The following is a 25,100-nucleotide window of genomic DNA, read 5'->3' as shown; positions in this document are numbered from 1 at the left end:
AGGATGTAGAAATCTCTTCTTGAGGTGGCAGTAGATGGTATCTAATGACTGGACCACAGAATTAGGCTCTTTCTGTTCTTCCGTGTTCTCCATAAACCTAGTGTTCTTTTCCATGTGTAGTGTATGAATTAACCTGCTGTTTATCTTTACTCTTTTAAAGGAGAGCTAAGAGATTGCCAAGGAAGTGGATTAGGCAAAAGGCAAGTTTAGCAGTAATACTGTTGTTTCTGACAGAGATTTGACTAACCTGCTGGATAGTTGATAACCCTCCTGGATGGTCTAGCCTATTCTTAGGCACTGCTTACCAGGAGGTAGATTAGTCTTTAGTTCTAGTGTCTCTATTTGGAATTTAAGCTCACTGGCTCTTCTGTAAAAGTGGATGTGGAACGAAGCTTTCTGTCTTTCCTCTTACGGCATGCTTTGATACAATTAAAGGCATGACCCTATTTGCTCTAAAGTAAATGATCACAGTACAGTGTTCCTGCTGCCACTGCCTCATGATTTCTTGGCTTATGATTGTCCTCTCTCTTCTTTCTGTCCAACTGATCCCATTCTTAAAAACTGTGGTGCCCAAAGCTGCACGTACTACTCTGTGACCGGGTCAGAGTTGGAGTTTCTATTCATGTACCTTCCTAATGATACACTTGTTTGTATATAAACACTAGGGTATTTTTTTCCAAGAGTACCACGTTGTTGACTCATGCTGAGTTCATGATCATTATAACTGCCAAATCTCTTAATACGGAGCTGCTGTTAAGCTAATATTTCCCCAGATTTTGTTTACGCAGTTGAGTATTCCTGGCTAATCTTAGAACTCAGCACTGACCTTACTTGAATTGCTGCTGCAGAGGCTTGCGAGGCACAAGATTAGCTTTGTGCATTGTGGCATCACTTGCATTTTTCATGTCAGTCAGTATTTTCATTACTAGTATTTCCCTGCTACTTGAATGAGTGTAACAAATGTTGTGCTTATTTCTAACCTACGTGCCAACAGTTCTTGTTAAATTATGTTTTTTTCTGGCTTGCTTATGAGAATATCTTGAGTAACAGCGCCAAAAATTCTACAAAGGTCAAGATAAAAAACTACCATAGAAGAAGACAGATTGGTTTTCAGCATCCACACATCTTACCACCTGTGGAAGAAGGAAACTGACTTTGTGTATATTCTAAATATTCATTTTTATTACTGGAAGGTCTACATCCCTTCTTTCTTCCACAGAAATTCATGTTGGAAATAGTGGGTGGCTTCATCCAACTGCTGTCTCCTAGGTCTGTCTTGGCAGCCTTTTTCCTATCAGCTTGTATGGTCACCAAATGCTTGTATGTTTGGAAGAAAAGAGTTCCTGAAGACCTGATTGTTAAATTATTTTGCTCTTTTCAAAAGGGGTAAGGAGTTGTAAAACAATTGACACTGGTTTGTTTCACAGAAAGCTTTTTCTCTCTTTCTCTCTCTTTTTTTCCCTTTCTGAAATGCTGAAGAAGCTGGAGAAGAAGCAGAGTTATTATATTAAATAAGTCATGCATGTAAAACTTGTCTAACTCCATTAGTCCACCAGACCTAGGTAGTCTCTTTTAAAAATTATTTGTTTATGTTAACATCTGTTAATTGGGAGAAAAGCTCTTTTTTATTAATGATTCAGCATTCCTCTTCTCAGGGTTCAGCTTTTTTTCTGCTTTCCATGAATTTTTTTCCATCAGCATTTTGATTTGGAGATACTGTTCTCTCTTGATCCTGGTTTACTTAGGCTTGAATTGCTTGATTGCAGCATTCAAGGTTGTGTTGCTTTCTTTTCTTCTTTGATGACTCAGCTGTCAAGTACTTGTCAGTTGAAAAGTAGCAGATGCCTCACTGGAGCACAAGGATCTCCTCCAAACGTTGTCTGCAGATCCTAGATAGGTGTTCACCTGAAAATTATTCCTCTGTCAGTGTTAACCTTTCTGTACCAGCTTTAAAATCCACAGTGGCAGGACTAACACCTGAATACCCACACCCATAGAAGTTCCTGTAAACTCAGCGAGAAAAATTATGGACAGACAATGCGAGTTATGGAAAGTTTGTTGTAGAAAACTTATAATTAGCGGAAGGAAAGTGCCAGTTTTAATGTGTTTTTCAAAGTGAATTTGAAATATCTTGACCACATCTTGTGCAGTATTTCAATTTTCTGATAAAGAATTTTCTTCTGAAATAGAATCAAAATGTTCTGAAGGCTCTGAAGTATTCCATTCATTTGTTGTAATACAGTAATTTCGATCTTTGTATAACAAGCTTATGAGTCTTCTGAAAGTTCAGGATTCCTTTTTTTTTTTTATTGGAAAAGCTGTATTTAAAAAAAATGTAGCAGAACTTTAATCGTGTATCAGTTGATCAAAATGCCAGCCCTAATTCTGCTTGGGTTTTGAAATAAGCATCAAAAGCTGAAAAAGCTTTCATTCTCTATACCCATTATCTGACGTTTAGAGCGAATAAATGCATCTACTTTCATATTAAAACAATGAAGTATGGGGTTACTAATTGTGACTGTCTAGGCATTTTCCATGAATTTGTCATGTCTTTTATTGGCTCTGTCTTGCTGATAAAGTGGGGAGGAGGAGGGATTAAGATTAATTACATCTTCTCTGAGATTAATTTTTTTTTATTTAGTATCTTGGAGAACCAGGGAGCTCCAAACAGTAACGCCTCTCTCTGTCTATTCTTAGTGAAATCATCATGATAACTGATTAATACAGCTGTCCTAGGCTGGATAGAAAACTAGTGATTAGCCCATACAAAAATTGCTTGCAATTAACTAACTTCTGGTTTAGAAGAAATGACCACTTAAAGCCTTTTTGTAAAATAGGTGTGGGATTTGGCTTGCTCAGAATATGGGAATACAGAAGAATTTTTGCTTTGCTTCAGGTCTTTCTTCACCTTGACTAAGGGACAAAGGCTTTTAGAGACCTTGAGTTCATTTTTTAAATGACCCATTATGGTCAGTTAACTGATAATGTCTCATTTAGCCACTAAAACCATCTACGTGCATCATTTCCCTTGATTTCTATGGTTCCACTTTTATTTGAAGTATTTCTGCCTTAAAATCAAAGCGCACACAACTGCAGAGCATTGTAGAAATATACGGCGTTATTCTGGTGACACCAGGTGTTGAAAGTAAAAAATGTAATGCATTATGTATTCAGAAGCATGCCTGCGCTAATTGATGGTTATCTGGAAGTAAACAGTCAAGTAGGGAAGCTTTGTCATTTTGCAGTGCTTCGAGTGATCTGTTTTAAAAGAAACGTTCACGTCTTGAAAATCAGAAGCAATGTGTTATTACCCGTCTTTTTAAGCCATATCAAAAAGACAACATGAAATTCTTGTATGATTTCTCTTCTTCCTGTGTCTTAGGTAATGTGCTGTTTTGTGATTTGCAGTGCGATCCAGTATAACTCTAGTTAATTAGATTATTTATTTTTCATAATTAGCATCACTAAGTGATTATTTGCTTAACACAGAAGTAAAATTAATTGAGATTTCCAAAGGTCCCTAGATGCCTGCTGTCAAATCTGGGATAGATTTGTTCAGAATAATAACGTTACTATGCTTGAGGATTTTAAGCTGCCATAGATTGCTGTGCTACATGATATTCAGCAGGGCAGTGGCATTGGGAAGACAGACACTGACTTGTTCAAGAACAGAAATAGAATTCCTTACTGTCAAGTTGGCCCAAGCAGTTGCTTAAGAATAATTGGTATCTTTTCAGCAGTGTAGGGATAATGCTTAACTTTAAATTTTTTCAATTAACTGTAACTGAAGTCAAAAAATATGATACTTGCTTAATCTGTAAAATCAGCTTTCCATTGTGAAGTATATTAGATCTGGAAGCGAACGAGTGTTCACCCAGAACTACTTTTTGAAGCTCCCAGACCTAGGTCTAAGTAGGCTGCTACTTAGACCTCCTGGGCCAAGACGTTTCAGGGGAAGCCATCCATTTTTAAAAGCGTGGTGCTGAATTCTTCATGGTATTTAGTGGAGGTTCATTTGTTTAGTCATAAAATGAAAACCTGTTCCTTGGATCAAGCCAGATAATGGATCAAGCATCAATAGCCTTCACAGCTCAGGTTTTCTAAGAAAAGTTGTTAGAACGTAGTCTTGCTGGAGATGAGCTTCTGATGGAGACGGGTGGGTAAATGGCAAATTTTATGGCTGTGGGAGAAGCTTTTAAGAAATGTGTTCAGCTCTGTTTTCCTTTCATGAATGAAAAAAAATGATCAAAGCTTAAGTTTATGAAGTGGGTTGAAGGCATACAGGACTGATGATGTTGGTGTATTCGTAGTCGGAGGAAAGAATGGCTTTCTGCAAAAGCATCTGAAGGAGCCGGAATGGCTTTTGGGAGCACCAAGCCATCTCATCTACCTGTAAAGTGGGGCAGAAAATGCAAAGCTGCCCCTCTTGGCTTCAAATGAAATGCATATGTAGAGACACATTGTTGGTCTGATTTTAAATGGTGCAAGTATCTTGTCTGTTTATAAATTTGGTATTTATGATAGACTTTCCGGTGTAATGTAGGGCAAGGTACCTTCACAGTGTCACAGAAGCAGTTGCCTGTTTGCTGTGAATCACCTGCCAGAGTCAGTGAATCAAATGAACCTCTCTTACTGATTAAGCTTATGCAGAATCTGAGAACTTCATTCAAAACTTTAGAAAAGATTAGTTTTTGTATTAAGCCTTTTAAAAAAAAGTCTCTTCTAGTGAATGTCTATTTTGCCTAATAATCCACTGTGGCAAAGCTGTAATGGAGGTGGCAATGATGGGGAAAATCAACAGATGACTTTCCTTTATTAAAAAAAAATATAGGTTTTCTCTTCCTTATGTACACACATAAATTGTCTGATGTATGTGCAGATTATACCTGGCTAAGGGCCTTGCATAACACAGACTACAACATGAATAAATTCAGCCAAACAAACCTGTTTATAATGATCCATACTCTATGGATCATCATTGGTGTCACCTTTGTGACCACATGGCTATGCTCCATGCTGCAGGATTGACATTTCACAGAATCACAGAATTTCTAGGTTGGAAGAGACCTCAAGATCATCGATTCCAACCTTTGACCTAACACTAACAGTCCCCACTAAACCATATCCCTAAGCTCTACATCTAAACGTCTTTTAAAGACTTCCAGGGATGGTGACTCCACCACCTCCCTGGGCAGCCTGTTCCAGTGCCTCACAACCCTTTCAGTAAAGAAGTTCTTCCTAACATCTAACCTAAAACTCTCCTGGCGCAACTTTAGCCCATTCCCCCTCGTCCTGTCACCAGGCACGTGGGAGAACAGGCCAACCCCCACCTCACTACAGCCTCCTTTAAGGTATCTGTAGAGAGCAATAAGGTCGCCCCTGAGCCTCCTCTTCTCCAGGCTGAACAAGCCCAGCTCCTTCAGCCGCTCCTCGTAGGACTTGTTCTCCAGGCCCCTCACCAGCTTCGTCACCCTAGAAGTTCCTTACATGCTGTCCACAGCATCACTTGTACATGGCGTTCAACTGAGTGACTTGTATTCTGAGCTGAGCTGACCTGAGAACAGCCTGGCATCTTTGTGTCTCAGGTGAGACTTCATCACATTATTGCTACCACGTGAGTTGAAGTTGGCTCTCGGAATCTGAGAGGTGATCAGAAACCGAGGTCAGATGGGTTGCCTCACAGGCTGGTGAAGGCATCATCAGAAGCAAATCTGGAAAGTGTCTGATCCCACAGCATGCATAAACTCTTCACTCAGAAGCATAACGTTGTAGCACTTGCCTTTCCTATCCTGCTTACCCTGTTCACTGACAACTGGAAAAAGTAAAGTATGAGGAAGTGAATTGGTGGGTACTCTGCTACTGGGACCTATCTGGAAAGGTGAGATCCCAATACAGCAGAGAATAAAGCAATAGTTATCAATTATTGTCTCATTTCCAAAGCAAAGCATGGGGTTTCCATTATCACTTCTGTCTCAGGTTCTACTGCACAGGCAGTGGATACTAATTTGGCAGGTACCCTTTTCAGGCTGAAATCTGTGCAGCTCCCTTTGGTCTGCTCTGTTGACTCCTAATGTAGCCAGTTTTGCTGTGCTCATTACTAATTATTTTGTCCCATATCTGAGGCATGCAAGGAGGCTGTTGTGAGAAATTAAAGCTCGTCTGAGGATATGCTAGTTTATACTGGAGGCTTAAAACACTTTTGCTTGGGATCTGCTCCAGTCCACAGCTGGCTACATCTTAAGCCCTTGCCTGAGGCATTCAGCACTTGCTCCAGCCTGTTATACTGTGATATTTCCTTGTCTGCCCTCCATGCCTCTTTCCCCAACACTAAGTCTAGGTCTGATGGAGAGATGTAGTCAGGCACTCTCTGAGATATTTGTATGCCTTAAGGTATGAGGTTTTTTTTTTCCGATACATGCCTAAAGTAACTTTGAAGGCTTATGTCCCTAGAATGTTTTTTTTAAACACCCCTACCCACACTAAAAAAAAAAAAAAAGCTTTTTCAGCTACTTTGTGCTGTCATTGCAGATGAAAAACATGTGGTTTGTACAAGTACGATCCTTCTCAAAATTACTTGGTGTTGGAAAATATGAAACACACTTTCGGCGCGTGGGACCGAACAGTCATTAAATGCAGACATCTGCAACTGCAGAAAAAGAAGTAATAAACGTTTGCTGTAAGATAACTTGCACAACTGTATGAAGAATGCATGTATGAAGAGCAACAGCCTGCTTTTGCAAGCCAAAGCCATTTCAGCCCTTTTTATTTTTAACCCTGATAACAAAGTAATAAAATTGAATGATTGAGGAAACGAGTAACTTTCCAGTCTTCACACTTGTGCCTTTCACTGGTGTTCCTGAGTGTGGATGAGGTCTCTTGCGTGCAGTTTTCTAAACAAGTTTTTGCCAATACCTTTGTGGTGCCTCCTGTGTTTCTCTGAAATACTTCTTTGTTTGTCCTGCCCTCTTTACAACAGTGTCGTGTTAGTGGCTTGCTCAGGTGTCTGTTGTAGCTGATGGGGATGCTGCCTGTGCTGGTGCAGTTATTTCTGTCCAACATCAGTGTGTTTATTCGTGTGAGAAGAGGAAAATCTCTGATGAAAGGAAATGGCTGTAAAATGACCATGTGAATTTCTGAGGACTGCAAAAGATACGTGATTTTTCTCGAGTATTTTCTCCCAGTCTACAGCTTGGCTTTGTTCTGTAGCCATTGTGCAACTGACCAAAGTACAGTGTCTTGCTTCGTTGCTTTCAACTGCTGAGTCCCCACTTTATATCAGAAGCTCTTGTCAGTGCTTCTTAAGCTTGTGTTTCTGTACTTTGTATCATTTAATGCCATCTTACTTCGATTATGCACTTCATTGGACGTCTAATATGTCCATGGCATAAACCACTCCTCCTCAGGATGCATCATGCATGGATCTGATAGGCACACAACTACTTGCTATGCCAGGGCCACTAACAAATAAAATAGCATCAGGAATATGACCAGAAGTTTCTCTGTGCTGATTACTTCTATTTTAATGTAGGCCGCTGTAATCTTCCCTTAAGAAACTCCTTATTCATATACAACTCTTCCCTATGGCTTGCTCCGGAGCTATTTCCATTGCATATTAAATTAAATATTTTGTTGTACTCCAGGCCCATTGTGTTAGCCTTGCCTAAGGAGGAAGCAGGTTGTTTTAATGACATTAGTCTGGCTTTTTTTACTTTCAAAACCACGTTGAGTATTATTCGCCTTCTCATTTACTTCCACTACTTGGTTCTGTCCTTCCTTCATCAAGTTAGTAACTGAAATTCCTTCTCAAAGGTCACTGAAAAGAGGCCGCACAGCATGTATAAAACTGCTTTCATCTGTATAAATATTTTATTTGTAAATAATTCTGTCTCGTATACACGTCTATATAATTCAGATGAATATTATATATTGTTTTCTATTACAGCCAGACCTCTGGTTTAAGATGCCTTTGGTTAAGGCTTCTTTCCAGGGATCCTGGATGTTGCCAAGAAGACCTACAGTTAGAATAAATTCTACATGCCATAGTAAAACTAAAATAGCATTGCTTTTTCTTTTTGCAATTGCAAAGATATATCTCAGTAGGAACACCATGTCAGGTAATTATTTCCATCAGTATTTCTTGTGAGCCTCTTGTGGTTCCAGGAGAAGATTTAAGAACTTCTATAGCTGGTTTTGCTGATTCTCCAGTAAATACAGACCTGTGTTAAATTTTGCATCAGACTACAAAACTTTTTTCTGCATCAAGAGACCACATCAATCCTTACCTGAAAGTCAAGGTTTCATTCAACACATCCTTACAGGACACAAATTGGTAATTTCTTGTCTTCTTGCTTGTCTTTGATTCTACCAGCCAGGATATTTGAGGTTCTGGTCGCTACATCTTCTGGATCTGAAAGTAGTTGCTCCAGTGCCTTGCTACGAGCCATTTCAGGCTTTTTGGATGCCCCCAGAATATATATTTGTTTCTTCCATGTAGCAGATAGCACACCAATAATTTTTTTTGCTTTTAGATAAAGATGCTTTCGCAGTTGATGAAGAAAGAGACAAGGTATGTTTCAGATTTCACTGCAAGATTTTGCAAGTGCTTCTTAGAGAACAAAAAATCAAGATCAGTGAAGTTGAAATAACTCATTGGTTTTCTTTTCATGATGATCTGTGACTTTTTATCTTTTTTTATTGTAAACTTAGTACTAGTTTCTAAACAGAAGTGATATACCTCAGTGGGACTGAAGTAATTACAGACATCTGCTCGTGGTTCTCTGTAGTTTCCATGTGGGGATCTGTTTTGTTTTGTTTTGCCTTTTAGTGTACTAGAAAATGATGGAAAAGATTTATTACTAAGATAGGGATTAGCTCTTTATTTTTGACTTGTAAAAGGTCTTTTTATTAAATAAAACTACCTGATATGCATACCTTATCAAAGAAAGGCTTGCATATTTAATTAATTAGGCAAGTAAAATAATGGCAGTTAGTGAATTAATCTGATTTGCTTCATTTCCAATATCTCATGTGCTAAATATTACGCTTCTCCACAAATCTGATTCATGGACTGAAAGGAATAAAGCCTCCCTTCTCTCTTAAAAAACAAAACAACATTCATAACCTATTTCTTAGCCTTAAAAAACTTGACCTGAATAAATTAAATAAAGCGAAGGGAAAATATTTCTGTATATCACGGAAGGAAGATCTGTTGAATATATTTTTTTCCTCATTTTCCGATGTCTGTACAGTGACTGTCTCCAGATCAGTGGTCTGACTTGCTTCAGAGCTTTATTAGCCAGCCAGTAATTTTACAATTCCACTTTATTAATATCATAATCCTCCAGCTTTCCATGTGTGCATGCTCAGTAACCTCATCTGCGCTCCTCCAAATGTCAAGAAGGGCCTCTCCTGCTGCAAGTTAGTGGCTCACGTTGATACATTTTCATTTATATCTTCTGTGAGTGTGCCTATACCATGTTATCCATGACCCTGCTTCAGAACAAGCATGCTTGGCCATCACCCCACGCTGTCCGTACCCTTCCTGGCTGAGTTTTTAAACTGGTGTCTGCATTTAACTCTGGTGGTTCCTCCGGTACAGCTGGTTTTAATCTTTCTCTCTCCTGTTTTGTGGGCCACTGATATTTTCCAAGAAAAGCACGGTTCTCTATAGAAATTTTATGTACATACATAAATGCTATAAAAGTGTATGAATTACCTTTCCTTGGCCCTTAAAAGTCGCCCATCATTTCCCAAGGAATCATAGCCAGAAAAAGCAGCGTGTCAGGGTTTCCTTAAGTTTCATTTCTACCAAGTTAGTTGGTTTGTGTTTCAGTAACTGGCCTACACTGGTACAGGTAGGTGCTTTCCAGGATAAAAAAAACAAGCTGAGTACTACGTGCCCCTACTCCTCCAGCTGCCAGGCCAGGACCTCTTGCTGCCATCTCGCCCTCATCAGCCTCATCATGAGGCCTGAGGTAGCACCACCCAGATGCTAGCAGAAGTCACTGCGTGCCACCTGGGCAGCTGGAGGCTCTCAGCATCCTTCCCACAGGGCCAACGGGAAGGTGTACAAAGGCCTCCAGAGCAGCTGGCTCCTGCTGCAGGAGGCCACGGCCGCTGAATGCTGCCTGAAAGCCTCCTTTCCAAGTCGAGCCACATCCCTGAGGGACGAGGGGAAGGAAACCTCCGAAGAGCAGATTTGGCTGTGCCGTGACCAGCCGGGCATCTCTCTGCTCCTTACAAAGCATTATTGTGCAGTGGCTTCCCCGTCCCGTTCCAGCACCGCTTTGTGGCAAGGCACCTTGCGATCTAGCACAGACCTGATCTTTTCCCCCTTCCATTTTTCTCTCTCTCCATCTTTTCAGCACAGAAAAATATGTTCCCATGCTTAGGTACTCAGAGTGTTTGCTGCGTTTCGCAGGCTGAGATGCTCTTCCCGATCCAAAACAACTAACTGAACATTCTGGGCATTGGCATGTAAATCAGTGTGCTGACCTCGCTGGGAAAACCCGTCCCAGCTTCAGACTGTATTCTGAGCCTCAGGATGTCGGCGGTTTGAATCAAGGCGGTATGCCCTGCATGTCAATGACAGAAACCACTTCAAATTCACTGTGGTGTTTGAAACCGTACAGGGAGCACAGCTAGCATAATGGGGCTGAGCTATCAGAAATCGTTCTCTACATTATTTTTTTTTCCCATAATGGTGATCTGGTGTTTAAAGTAAATGTTCTTTTTCTTTCCTCTGTCTCCTTTTGAATAGATATAACAGCTTAAGCCTCCGTGTCAGGGGGGTGGTTTGACACCAATGGGTAGGTAAGCACCACCATGCCACTCTCTCGCTCTCCCTCCTCAACAGAACAGGGGGAGAGAAATACGATGGAAATGCTGGGACTTCAGGACGTTCGCAAAAGTGGCTGTGCAAGTTTGCAGAAGTCTTGTATGCAGCATGACAGTCACTGCCTCTGGGTTGGAAAGCTTCTGGGCCACAAGTCTGTAACCCAGGCACTGTCCTTGTGTCCTGTCCTTAGCTCTTGATGAGGAATCTGCTGTTGACCACTATCACATGTGGGATACGTGGCTCATTTTTGTTGTGACTTCTGGTCATTCTTATGTCCCATATTTTTATAGAGAGTGTTTGTGTACGTGGAAGACCAATGGTCCCTTCTGTAAAACCTTTACCTCTATTTGTAGGCGATATGCAGGAGCCCCGATAGCTCTTCTTCAAGCTTAACAACTTCCACTTGTTTGATCTGTGCCCCAAAATAACAGCTGTGGACTCCTTTTCTCTGTGCTCCACCCTGAGCTCAGTTTAACTACTTCTACAGTCCACAAGTGTATGAGTTGTGGTGTCAAAAACTTGATACAATAAGCTGTTAGAGGCTTATATAATTATAATATTATTACTTAATAATAATGCTATGACAAAACAGTCAATAATACTGATCTAGTATCATGGGTGTGCAACTATTTCTTTTTTACCAACACAGTTTGTCCACCTCCGTTGACTTTCCATTGTCTTCATGCTCCTTTTCTCATCCTCCTTACGTGCATCCAGTCCCCTCCTGTCTCTGCACTTTAACATTTAGCAGATTAAATGGTCTAAAAATGCATCCGGCGTGTTTCTGCAGCGTGTCCCAGAATTGTTTTGTGCATGGTGGCTTTAGCTGATTGCCATTTGGAGCCCTCTTTAGCAGCTCCTAACTTTTACTTTGGGAATGAGCTCAATAAATACATATAATGAGGTTTCTCCATGAAATAGGGCTGAAAGTGACTGGAAATGGTTTCAAACAGATAAAAAGCAAATGTTTGCCCTGGTGCCGAGTCGGTGCGAGGAATTAGAGCAGCGGTGTGATTGCTGCCTGTCAGGAGGGAGGGCTTCTGTGCTCTGGCTCCCGGTGCCAAACATCAGGATACCCAAGCTTAAGTGCGTGCGTATTTGTTGGTTTGGGGATATAAGCTGTCCGAGGGTGAAAGGAAAAATCTTGGTGAAGTGCTGTCCCAGGTAGTGCCCGGTAGTGTCCAACATGGCATTGGTTACCATAATACCGTTGTTTGTTTTCACAAAGCAGCACCTCAGAGTTTCTGAGCGAGCGACTGCTGCGAGGAGACCGTAACCTCTGGATTTCAAAGGAGCCATCGTTTCGCTGCTGCCTCTGTGGTTAATGTAAGAAAGGTGTCTTGCCATAAACTTTTCCGAGGCATTCAGCAAGGTTGGAAAGGGGTCGGCCCGGGCAGGAAGCCCTTGTCTGTGCTATAAAGAAAATAGCAAGTAACAAAATGAAAGCATCAAAGGACCAACAGGATGCAGTCCCATGAGTCCTCTCTGGCATGTTAGTCCTGCTTGAAAGTTAGCATTGAGTGAAGAGTGACCTTAAAACTCGCTTCATTCAAACAGACTGGGCTCAAGTTTAAAGTTCAAGGCATTTTGTTTTTTCACCTGTTTCCTACAGTTTTAAGAAACTTCTGAAGAATTAATGTGTAACTATATCTGGTCACTGAGCCAGCACTAAGCATTTTTCTCAAGGGAAAATAATGTTACTGTATGGAGGGAGAGAAATGGATACTTTCAGAGCTGCAAGGAAAAGCCTCAGCAAAACAAAACCCGAACCCACCGCTACCACAATCACAAAGGGCCCAGGAGCCAGCCTGACGCACGGAGTGCTTCTCACTTCATTTTTGGAAGAAGCTGGTAGGACCCGATCATCATCTGAGTCACAGAGGTTGTGCCACCCCTGCTTTTATCTGAACCCAGCAGCACCTTCTGCCTTCTCCATCCTAAAGCTGTTACTTCATTTTCTGATCTTTGCCTCTCGCCCAGCGAAGGGAGCAGCAACAGAGCCGACGAGCGGGTCAGCCGGTTGCCTTTTTCCTAGCTGGAGGAGGCGACACGGATCTCATTCATGTTCCCCCACGTCATTAAATTTTAATGATCCCAGCATGAATATTGCATGAAAGTACTTTCTGAATGGGGTTGTTTTGCCCTGACAGCTAATACTCAGCGTAAAGTCTGATTTTTATTTCCTTTTTTTTTTTCCCCCTCTAAGGTAGCTCAGTAGAGGGCTGAAGTGTCAAACCGGATTAAGTGAGAAAAGGCAACTTTTCATTGGCTCTGTAGGTTATCTGTTGAAGCGATGCCGTCTGGAGCTCTTTTCAGTTGCTCAGTGGAAGTCTGTGAAATGACCCTCAAATAAAATTCTGCTCTTTACTCTCCTTGCCACAAGGTGGCCAAAAATGGTTTGAAAGCACAGATATGAGTGCTGGGAATTATGCTGGTGCCTGGAGCAGCCTGCCCAGAACTCGGTACGCAGCGTGCGGGAGATTGAATTTATTACACAGAAAATTATATAAATTTTATTTATCAGGAGCTGCGTTCAGAAAATGTTTCTACTAACTCTTCATTTCACTCACTTCCCAGCTCGGGCTCAGTTTTGTTTTTTAAACTAAACGAAAAGTCAGTGTGATCAGCTTATCCCAAGCAGATGACAGGAAGATCCGTGACCGTGAAGGGGCGAGGGAAGTTCAGCCGCCAGCCTTCTCCTGAAGCCACAACGGTGGAAGTGCTGCGAATTTGAGGCTCGGAAGGCACCAAGTCTGCACGGACCGGGACTGAGACTTCCAGTTCCTACTCAGTCTCCGTTTAGCCATGCTGGTGAATTCATGCACTTAAATGCCGGCACAGGAACACTTATCCAAACCTGGGCTAGTGAGTTTTGTTGTTCTGCTGTTGAGTTTTGTGGGACCGGCACTTTTTTTCATGCCAGGTGCATTCCTGTAAATCCCTCTGACGGGAATGTTTCCAAGCAGCCGGACGCTGCGCAGTCAGAAACGTGCGCTTCATTTTCTCCAGTTTCAGGAGTTGTCTCACTTTTCCCCGAAAACTTTTCAGAAGCTTATCTTCAGATATACAGTAGGGAGAGATCTTTAGTTTAATGGAAATGAAGCATATCTTTTCCCTACAGATACACCGCTCACCATTGAGCTTTTTATGTGTGTTTTACATTCAGCTTTTTATTTTTTAAGTTATTAACTCTGACAAGTAACCTCTTGGTTGTGAACAATTTAATTCACAACTCATTTTTCTGATTCAAAGTGAACACGAGTGCCCTAATCCCCTAATGGGAATTAATTGCATGTTTCAGTGCTTAACTCTGATCCTTTCTCAATCCCCACTGGGACAAGTTTCTTCCTGAAAGATCTGTGTTTGTTATTCAAAACACAATCTGAAAGGTAATGATTTTTCTTATAGAAGGGAGTCAGACCAACTGAATATTAATGTCCTTTTTATTGTGAGGGAATGAGCTGCATCCAAAAAAACTCATTTATGTCATCAAGGATAAATTACCCTGAAGTATATCTGATAAAATACAGGGGAGGAGAAGTGGTGTAGTCTTTTTCCTGAATTGAAAGCTGTTTGCCAGTAAATAAAGGCACACACCACTTTTACTGAGAAACTGTATTCTGTTAGAGAAAAACTGTTTATTCACCAAGGGAGGAATTGCTTTGCTACTGGTTAAGAGGCTTGCTTATTTTAAATGACACTCCTCCAGGCCAGTACCATACCATTTTTGATAGCCTAACTGTCTAGCAATTTATTAAAGTAAGACTAAATAGCTGAAAACACATTAATTTTCTTCTTCCAGTTGTTTTTTTTTATTATTTTTTTTTCGAACTTTGTATGTTGTTTAATAACAAATGGAGCTGCATGTGCTCCTCTGGTGGGCAGTGGCTGGCTGCCCTGGTGGGTGATGCTGAGGCAGGCTCTGAGCAGGTACTGACTGAGGGCAAATTCGGGAAAAACTTCATTTGCCCTGCAGAAAGAAAGGAGAATGAACAGGGCAGAGTGTGAAAAATAGATGAGGACCTATGAAAGTATGATTATTTTTTTCCTGTCTTTCAGGAAGGCCAGTCTTCTACCCAATTTAAACCAGTTTTGAGTGTTTTATGCTGCTAGGTAAATTTTGAACAAAATTGTTCAGGGGCTGTTTTCAAGAGACGGCTGGCACATGTGCGAAACAGCGGCCACAGGCAGAGGTGGCTTGAAAGACCTGAAAAGGACTTGGGGATGTGTCTGACCTGCCCTTTCTGCCAGCAGCCATCATTTAGTTTTGGTAGCGCTGAAATACGGGATCCCCCCTCACCCACAAGAAGGGTGAGGGCACTTGTGGCCAGGGCACATCCCCTGGCCTGGCCTCGTCAAGTCAGCCCATGAGGTTTGTCAGCTAGGAGTCATTGAAAGCACCGAGGAGAAACTGGTGTTTGTTCCTCCCTTCCCCTGGATGGGTGAGACAAGCGTGTCCTTGTGCTTGTGACAGCAGCTTGGCAGCCCAGCCTGGCTCTGGGGGTGACCCCGGCGGCCTCCCCAGCTCCCGCTGGGCGATGCTGGTGTCTGGCGGCCTCATTCACCTCAGCCAGCGGCGGGACCGCAGGCCCGGGGCTGTGGGAGCCCTCAGTGTGTCCCCAAAAGGCCTCACCAGCAGGCTGAGCCCAACCTGCTCCCCTGCCAGGCCACCTGGTCGGGTAGCACGGGTTGCTCAGGCCTGGGGTTCAAGGCTTTGCGTTCCCCTCCACAGCCAGTAGCTGCTTTTCCTCCCTGATAAGGAATGAGGAAATCACCCCATGGCTTCACTCCTGCAAGTTTTAACAGGTGGGATTGACCACAGCTATTTTACCTTAAATGAGGTGGAGCAATATAGTAAGGTGCTTGAACCTGTTTTGTTTTGCTTTGTTTTAGGGTGTGCTATTTGGAGCTTGTTCCCATCGCTGGGATGGCTCCCTGGGTACCTTTAGGTATGTTACTGAGCGTGGCACCGTCCTCACTGCATGCAGCATGGCTCCAATATAATCACGAGAGAGGGAGGGAAAAAAAAAAAAGAAAAAAAAGGCTTGAAGCTTTTACTCTGTCTCAGCGCTGTGTTGGCTGCTGTCGTGGCATTCTTGGAGAAACAATGGGATGCCATTTGATTACAGCAAAGAACTGCAAGAGGGACTTCCCCCTGCTGTCTGTCTCTCTACGGTGTTTGACTGAAAAGTTTAAGGACCAATTTGAATTTAGCACGATTTTTTTAAATGAGATCAATTTTGCATGTACCCAAACAGCCTCGCACGTACACCCCATCTCGGCGTGCATGCATTCCTTTGGTCCGTGCTGCACTTTCAGCTGGCCACGTGTGTAACGTCCACCTTTTTGTCTTTCTGCTGCTTTTGCAGGTACGATGGCTCGTGTCTTCGTGTACGGCACGCTTAAGAAGGGCCAGCCCAACTACAAGCACATGATAAACACCGCCAAGGGGATAGCGAAATACCAAGGAAGGGGCCGCACCGTGGAGAAGTACCCTCTGGTGATCGCAGGGAAATACAACATCCCTTTCATGCTGAACATCCCGGGCACGGGGCACCACGTGGCCGGGGAGATTTACACCGTGGACGACCAGATGCTGCAGTTCCTCGACGAGTTCGAAGGCTGCCCAGACATGTACCAGCGCACGACAATGAGAATCGAGGTGGTGGAGTGGGAAGGGAAAAGCAGCGCGGCCGGGAGCAGCGTGATGGAGTGCTTTGTGTACAGCACGACCACCTACCAGCCCGAGTGGGTCCAGCTGCCCTACCATGACAATTACGATTCCTCCGGGACTCACGGCCTCTCCTACGTGCTGCGCGAGAGCAGGGATTAAGCCAGCGCAGCCCCGCCGAAGGCGCAGTAGCACGGTAGCACCTTCCAGGAAACCCGTAATGCCCTTGTATTAAAACCCGAGATCTCTTGTAACCTCCCAAACCTGGGCGCGTTGGCTCTAGTGTGTCATAGGCCTGGAGGCTGGCACGCAGCCCCGGCTAGGCACAGCCTGCTGCCCCCACTAACACAGCCTAACTGGTTTCGCATGACGCCTGAACCAAGCGTATCTGTCTGCGCGCACCCCTCTGGGGGTTTGGGTTTTATCCTCCACCACCCCCAGCCTCACCTCAAGTACGGGGCTGAGGTGAGTGAAAGGCAGATGAACACACTAATTTCTTCTTACCAAAATTGATAAATTTATCACGTGTGTTCTCCAAGGCAGGCGGCGAAATAATGATGCTATTGCACTAATAGCTACAACTGATTTTTAAAAATTGTATCTGCAAACAAAGTAAAACACACCTCGCATTTAATATTGCTTTGTGTGTGGTAGGCTACTGAATGTAAACAACCTGGGCAAACAAATGTATCTTGGGAGAGAAATGACCATACCGATAGCCTGCACTTCAAGGAAAACCTGAAAATGCTGTAGAAATAGAGGGGAGAGAATTTAACAATGACTATTCCTACTCTGTGATGCAATGTTTTCTGAACTGGAGATGATTATTTTTAAAACGTGTTTAGTTTTATGAGAAGAGATATTAAAGAAATATTAAATATTAAAGAGAATTACATTTCAAGTCGTATTTTTAATTTAACATCCTACTAAGCACTTTAGGTACTATTTCACTTTAATAAGGGACTGAGGGAATCTGGGAGTTGCAGGCCAGGGAAAGCAAACCTGATTTCAGCTGCCCACCACAGTGCATCTGCAGCTGGGGCGGGCACAATGTCCAGGTGACTTTTAGCCAAGCACTTTAATGCAGAACTTGCAGTCAGATGCAGTCTGAAATTCTTACTGGGGGGGCAGATTATTACTCACCTACTCATATTATAATATTAAAGAAATCCCCAAAGGACCTGTATGTGATTATTGCAACATTTAAAGTGCCAAAAAAAAAAAAAAAAAAAGACAAAAAAAGACTGTTGTCCCCATGACCCAACCACTTGTGCTGGTTTCTGTACAGTCTGGGGAATCTGTGGCTCTCTCCTGTGCCTTGTGTTTCCTTCAACCGTGGTGTTTGGGGCATAGATATTGTACAAAATACAAAGCTGCCGAAGGGACAAGGCTGTGTGCTGTGCAGTGAGCCAAGGTACAATGAAATGTACTGAGGAGCCTGTTAACAAACAAGCTTGTACTTTGCGTCATTGCCAGGAGCTCTGGGATGGCCAGAGGAGGTCAGCGCAGGGATCCAGGGTAAGCAATCAGCCTAAAAACTTCATTAGGAACAGGCGCTGCTGCAGTGCAAGCAGAAAAACAGACCAAGAGCTTGTTTCTGCAGTAAGCAAAGTAAATACCTTTCAAGTAGAATATTTTTTTTTTTCCTTCCTTAGTTTAGGGCAAGCTGCTGTCAGAATCATGCCCCCAAGACGGCATTATGGATGTTCCTAGGAAAGGCTGCAGGGGCCCTGCCTCAGTTTCTCCAACTGCAAAAGCAATGCTGTGCTTGGAGGTCGGGTACTGCCCAAACACTCGCCTTAGTCATTGGAAAGAGAAGTAAACTGAGCAACAAAGCAGAGCCCTGTGCAAAATTATTCCTCCCCTTGGCCATATGATAGTCAGCAGCTTTTCAGTGACATGACCAATGCACTGTCAGTCATGTTCCAAGCCGAATGAACATTTCTGGATAAAAAAATGAGTCACAGACTGGCTTTTGGTTTTGTTTTCTTTCTTTCATCTTCCTGTAAAGGGCCTGTCTCTGGCCAGAGGGTTGTTTGCTTGTTTGTTTTCTGGGAATTAGCAGAACCCAGCGCATCCTAAGCAAGAAACTACCAGCAAGCCCCCTCCTCGCTGAGGCAAAGCAGGGCCGGTGAGGCTGCCACAGGCACAGCCCCGTGGCCTGGCTCCAGCCCTGGCAGCAGCAGAGGCCCAGGCAAGAGCTCTGGGGGACCGTGGGGACACCACCATGCCTGGGGGGCTGCAGCTGCTGACCTGGGGCTGGATGGGTTGGTGGAAGAAAGAGCCCTCGGGTAACCACAAGCTAACCCTGTGAACCCAGCAAACTTGTGGTATCTGCGCCTGCCTGTGGCACCGAGTTCCCAAGCTCAGAAAGAAAAATCAATGCTTGTTTAATGTGACCAAAGTCACTGCAGTACAAGGCACAGGGGTGTGACAGAAGTGATGGTTCTTGCGCCTTTGAAGGATTCATAACAGAAAAGCTAAAAATAAGTAGTAGGAGGTGTTTTACAGCCTAAGAAAGGACCTGCATCTCTTTTATGATGGATGCTTTTAAAACAGCTTTTAACAGTAGTTTTTCAAAGCTTATTGGTGCCAAAAATACATGTATAATCACCAGACCCTCTTCACTTCTGTTTATATCTCTTAAATATTCCTCCTCTCCGGGCCTTACCTGGTTTCCCATACTGGATACACAGCTCTCCTGTAGGATATAATCGTGTTATGAACAGCCCTTGTTCCTCACAGAGCCTTTAGAAGGAGACTGCACAACAAAAGGTCAGGCACCTGGGTCTCTCTTTCCCAGAGGAGTTCAGGGGGTAGCGTGCTTGGCCTGAGGGCCAGCAAGTGCCTCCAGCAATACCTTGGGGCAGCTAAGGGGATTTGAGGACTGTGCCAGCTCCTTCTGGAAGGTCTCGCATCCAGTAATCAATAGAAAGAAGATAAAGGGGAGGGCAGTTGAGTACAGAGTCAGAATAAAAGAAGAAAATTCCCTTACAACTGCAAATGAAAATAGATGGGGAAAAATCTGCACTAGCAAAACAAAGCATCTAACCCGAAATTTAAAGCTAGGCTGTACAAAGGCTTCAAATTAGTACAATAAATCTGACCAGAATTTAAGCCATTGGCAGTAATTGTTCAGTGCTTACACAGAGTTTAAGGGAAACTGCTCAGTTCATTCAGTGGTTAATTTGTCACTCACCAACCATTCTGTACATTTGTCTTGGGCCTCGAACCAGTGATATAACCATGGAGAAGATTAATTAGCTTTGGGCTTTTGTTGTGTTTTCTTAAAAAGAGGCTTTTTCTGTTTTAACGCAGAAATAGCATTTTATTGATTCTATATGATCCTGAAAAAATCAAAGAATTACAAAGGTTATGTACAAGTATTTCTGGAAGTAAAAATCTGGGATCTGTTGCCAAGGTTTAGTATCTGTGTTTGCTGTCTTAACCACTGATACAATAAATATGACTGTATAAAATCTTCTGTGTAGGACTGTCCATCTTCTGTGTTGAATTGCCTTCATTTTACTTTACGGATGGAAACAATCAAGGTTTAGGTAACTCAGCAGTGGGAAGGCAACATTCACTCCAGTTCCACCAGCAGATCTCCTTCTCCAACAGTATCACCAGCTTTGCAGTGCACAGCTTTCACCTACAGCAGAAAAACAGAAATAATTTCAGATCTTCCTCAGTGGCATGGCTAAATAAGTGTTTTGGTTGGCATTGCGTATATGCAGTATGACATCTGCGTGCACAGCACATGCACAGGATAAATGGCCACTGTATAATGTTACAACCACCACAGGGATCACAGACACGGTGATGCTGGGAGGGCCTCGAGATGTTGCCAGCCCAACCTCCAAGGTTCAGAGCCCAGCTGAGCTCTGAGCGTCTCTGAGGATGGAGACTCCACCACCTCTGGGCAGGCTGCCACAGTGCTTGGCCAAATCCAGCTCCAGTGAGGTATCCAGGCACCTACCACCTGCTGGTTTTCGTGTGAGTTGGGTGCTTGAAGCTTTGAACGTCAGATCATTAAAAAGATACATTAAAAAATAAAAAGCACCTATTTGCACTGCTGTTAATTTCCTACGGAAATTCTAAGTATTTTAGAGGATAACCCAAGTATTAAACATTCGTTCATGCTTGGACATTACAATGAAATACGCCAGTAATTCTTGGATTACAGATCTGAAGTATTACTGATTTCTGGGATTGCAGCCATGAAGCTGGGTTTCCCTTAATCCCCAGAATGCCGAGATAAATCAGTTCAAATCTGAGTTTAAATCCTTCCAAGTAACTGAGCTTGGCAAAGGGCTACAGTTGTCAAATAAATGCAGTTACATTTGTAGATGAACCCTACACTCAGGTGCAGATTCCTGAATCTTAAAACACATAAATCTTATACTGTAAGTATATATATTTATATATAGTATATAAGCTATAGTCCCTCATTTTCTCTATAAAATGCTGAAATGTGTTTAAATTCCCTTTTGCCACATGGAGCTCCAGACATTATTTGAAGCCCTGTATTAGAATTTGTTTGCAGTGTTAATTCAAAGCTCCTACTGATGTGCCCAAACTGTTGGACAAAGCTTTCTTCAGCAGTTAGTTCAGCCCAGTCACCCAAACATCAACTTAGGCTCGTAAGGGAACTCTGCAGCACACCGTAACTATCAGGCTACTACAGCTGCACTGCTGTCCACAGCTGCATTTGACAGTCTGTGCCACATGAGCTGTAGGTGTATCTTGGGATCTGTGGCACACACATATCCACGGCACTGCCCAAGGAAGAAGCTGAATACTGTTGACAGGCAAAAACACCGCAAGATGTACAAGAAAGGGCTTTATTTCTAAACCAATGCCTACACAGCCTACCCGATCCCTGAGACTCCATCTTTTGGGAGATGAAAGCAGCGTGAAAAATATTCTACTTCTTTCTGTTCTTTTTATACAAAGCCAAGGTTCGGCAAACGCTGTGGCTCAGCAGTGTTTCAAGCTCCGTGGTTATTTCTGCAATGTGCTGGCAGCCAGCACGGCCAGCTCCTCAGCCCGACCCACGTACAGCTGTCCCGTACGAGGGAGGAGGCTCTCGGCTCCCTCTCCAGCTTTCACTCGCTGCCGACCACCTGCAACTGGGGTAAATTCAAAGCAGATAAAAACAAGCCACTTTTCTCACAATTGCAAACAGGAAGAGGGTAGGGGGGGCTGAGGCAGAAAAGGAATTCAGGCGGGAATGAAAATGGACATCTTCCAGCTGAAGACAAAGGAACTGAGTTTCAAAACACGGTTTTAAGGCATCAAAACGTGGACTAGCAGCCAACAGCAACCAGCTCATTCCTGCGCTGGAGTCAAGTTATTCCAGCACTCAGCCGTGGCTTCGCACTGCAGAATGGTGCAAAAACTTCTGTTCATCAGGTTCATTTTTACACAACCCCAAAGTACTTTGCTTTCTGAAAGTCTTAATATTGTAAAGAATCAAAAAATCTGCTTATTATTAAAATGGAAACATTAAGGGGATGTTGTAAGGTACACATCAGGCCCACTGAGTGGTCCCTGCACCATTCAAATCCCACTTTGAAGGATTAATAAACCAAATGTGTTTTTATGTGGCATCTGTGCAGATTGGTGGGAGGTATTATTTGGAGAAGTGCAGGCAGGATTTTAAGGAATAGGCCCACGGGTTGCAGCACAACTTGGTGGGGAAGGAAAAGTTAGAGTAAAAAAAAAAGGGGGGGGGGTGGCGATGGCACTTTAATTACAAATACTCACTGGTTAAAAAGAGTGGATGCAAAAAGCAGCAATAAGGGGTTAAGCAAAAGAAGCAAAGACAGAAAATAAATGCTATAAAAATATTAATCAAGTGAGAAAATAAATTATATAGGAATTAATGCATGAAAGAAAATAATAAAACGCCAATGTCAGAGCAACAGGAGAAGGGACATTCTCACTCTCCCTGCATTTTTTTCCCTCAAGACCCAATTTTGCGTTAGATGTACTGGAAGAGGCAAGACCTGGGTCCAAGCCTTGGTGACAATTTCAGCGCTGTGCCAAATAATCCTTTCTTGTAAACACACAAACAGTCCTTGGCATAGACACCCATCTTCAGATCTCAGCAAATCTTGCCAATGCCTAACCCAGTCTCTGCCCTGCAGAGTCAGGCTCCTTGCTGCCTCCCTCTGGACTAATGAATCTTGCAATTTATTTTTATTATTATTTTCTTTAGCACAGGGTTCTGTCCCAGCCAGAGCTGGGCTAGGACCTGCTAGGAAATATGAGATTAGGAGAAAAAAAAATCCAGATCTCCTCAAAAGAGACTCTGCTCTCCCTTTGAAAAGGATGAACTGGGGGCCTGTGTCTAGGTGATGGCTGCAGGCTGTGCATTATAATCTGGCACAGGAATGCTCTGAGGCCCTGACCCGGGGGCTGACAGTCCCCAAAACAGATGGGGTTTCTTCTTGTCATATAAGCTTAACCAGTTCCCCGCTCAGAGGGCTGGTTTTGGTACATCCTGAGCTGCAGGAGGACAGTCCCAGCTCAGGGGCTGCTATGCTGATCCCTCACCCCCAAAAGAAGATACCAAAATGCACAGTCTGAATGCATTTGCAGATCTAGGCTTCATGTTAAATATGAAGCCTGAGCACAGACAATAATAAAAAAATCGCCTCTTTCTTCTTTCTGCAAGAATCTTTTCTATGCCTTGTTCTGAGTGGTTTTGTAATGTCAAATTGTTTGCCATTAATGAATTAACTGGCAGAGAGATCTCTCTTCTTCAGTTGATCTTTGGAAGTAGGGAATTTGGAAAAAAAATGGTTTGCAACGTCTTTCAATTCAACTTGGCATTGTAACATCATAGAAAACAAATCATTTAGGAGAAAAAGAGTTATGTGAATTTCTGAAGCCAGTAAAACTATTTCCTGCTGTGCTATCTACAGCTCGGAACTACTTAACAGCATTCACAGCAGATGTAAATGTTAAAAATTAAAGACACCTCACTTCGAAAGACTTACAACAATCAGACTTAATTCCTTAACAACCAGAATCCTCCTTTCTTCCTTTTTAAATTCTATCCTATTTGACAAGTTGCATATGGTTTTAAGTGACCCAAGGTAGCTTACCTTGCCTGTTTTAGCAGCAATCATACTGTTCTGCATTTTCATTGCTTCAATTACACAAATCTCTTGACCTTCTGAAACCTGGTAAAATTAAAGCAGTACAAAATGAGGAGAGAGGATTTAAAATGCTCTAAGTGTGTATGATTCTTCTGGAAAATAAAGGGATTATTGCATTAAATGCTAAAAAGACTTTCATGGCACAAGTCAAGTCAGCCAGCTACGTACAGTCACGACACGAACCACAGTTGCCTTTGACAAACTGGAAACAAAACAGGGAAAAAGGGATCACTCGCTTAAGAACATCACCCTAAACAAACCTGAAAGGCTCCTCTCCCACCCCATCCACTCAGCTCCGACTTTTACAGTTCACATTTCACATCCACCACGGCTCGACATCAATTAAATCCAGACCGAGATTTAATTTGCGCAGCTTTGGCTGCGGAGCCTTTGCTTTGCTTCCCTGGCGCAGATCCCACGGATGCTAAGCCTGATTCTGAAGCCAAAGTTTCTTGGCACCAGTCCTGGGGAGCACGGGTGGGATGCTCCAAAAACACCCAGCAGGCTGATGCCGAGCAGCAAGCTGCACCTTTGCTCTCCTCGGTGCCCGGGTGGCAGCCGAGCGAAGGGAGCGGGCCTGTGAGGCCCAACCTCGTCCACAGGGGAGGGAGCAGGGAGGCAAAATGATCATTTTCCTCACAGCAAGTGATAGATCTGAAAGGGAAACACTCAAGTTTCCTCTTTCTGCCCTCTGCTAAGGCACATGCAAGCTCAAGGTGAGGTGTTGCATGCTCTCCCTGGCCTCCACACTGGTGCTCGCTCCTAGGCCTTTCACCCCGCAGCGCTGGAAACCAGCCCCTCAGGGCTTCACGATGGCCCAGGGGCCTGCCTACAGATAAGGGAAAAGCACATATTCAGCATTTATCCCTCAGGTAACCTGGTGATTGCCCAGACATGTCACAAAAATGTGTCACTTGGCACTTGGTATTTAGGACTGGTACAGATGCGCTTCTCTGAGGTGGCTTCTCTGAGTGCCCACGGCAAGTCTTTCCCTGAGGCTCTTCTGTGGACATGGAAATCTGCCTTTCCCTCGTTATGCAGGCAAAAATGGGAAACTTTCACTCTAATGTCAACATTTCACTGAAGAGGGTCACTTGAGGCCTGCAGAGATCTGGTCTTTGCATTGCCATAGGCACTGTACTGACCGACTGAAGGAAGCGTGCCTGAGAAGAAACGCCAAGCTACATCCACAGGGAAGGGACCACACAGACAAAACCATAGTTTTCACCACAAAACATATTTGTGTGTAAATATATATATATACATATATCTTATATCTTATAGATAAATATGTATATAAATATATGTAAAACATATAATATATATTTAAGGACAAGTGTGTCCCACTTCAGGGGAATATACTAACAAATAGGTGTTAAGTCAGAGATCAAATGCATCCTGCACAAAGTACATTCTAAAAAAT

At 43.1% G+C, this 25,100-nt stretch overlaps 2 protein-coding genes across 6 annotated transcripts in view; one reads left to right on the top strand and one right to left on the bottom strand.

The window, feature by feature from the left end:
- The window catches only part of GGACT (gamma-glutamylamine cyclotransferase), a 28,400-nt gene extending 10,997 nt beyond the window's left edge, over positions 1–17,403 (top strand). The window contains exons 1-3 of one of the 4 annotated variants that reach the window (XM_068677743.1): positions 8,549–8,566; positions 15,731–15,786; positions 16,207–17,403. In XM_068677743.1, coding sequence (XP_068533844.1) covers positions 8,550–8,566; positions 15,731–15,786; positions 16,207–16,670 — 537 coding nt within the window. In that variant the 5' untranslated portion in view covers position 8,549 and the 3' untranslated portion in view covers positions 16,671–17,403. Of the gene's footprint in view, positions 1–8,528; positions 8,567–15,730; positions 15,787–16,206 lie in introns of those variants that run through there. The other 3 variants (XM_068677753.1, XM_068677767.1, XM_068677762.1) reach the window with 3 other exon arrangements.
- A 2,404-nt stretch (positions 17,404–19,807) lies between these two features.
- PCCA (propionyl-CoA carboxylase subunit alpha) overlaps positions 19,808–25,100 on the bottom strand; it is a 278,772-nt gene continuing 273,479 nt past the window's right edge. For both annotated transcript variants that reach the window (XM_068677675.1, XM_068677680.1), the window contains exons 23-24: positions 23,624–23,701; positions 19,808–20,160 (exon numbers count right to left, since the gene is read on the bottom strand). In XM_068677675.1, the coding sequence (XP_068533776.1) occupies positions 20,092–20,160; positions 23,624–23,701 (147 nt within the window). In that variant the 3' untranslated portion in view covers positions 19,808–20,091. The remainder of the gene's footprint in view (positions 20,161–23,623; positions 23,702–25,100) is intronic.

This window comes from Anas acuta, chromosome 1, assembly GCF_963932015.1.
Source record: "Anas acuta chromosome 1, bAnaAcu1.1, whole genome shotgun sequence".
NCBI lineage: Eukaryota > Metazoa > Chordata > Aves > Anseriformes > Anatidae > Anas > Anas acuta.
Note: the sequence above shows the minus strand (reverse complement) of the source record. Positions and strands in the feature narration are given on the sequence as shown.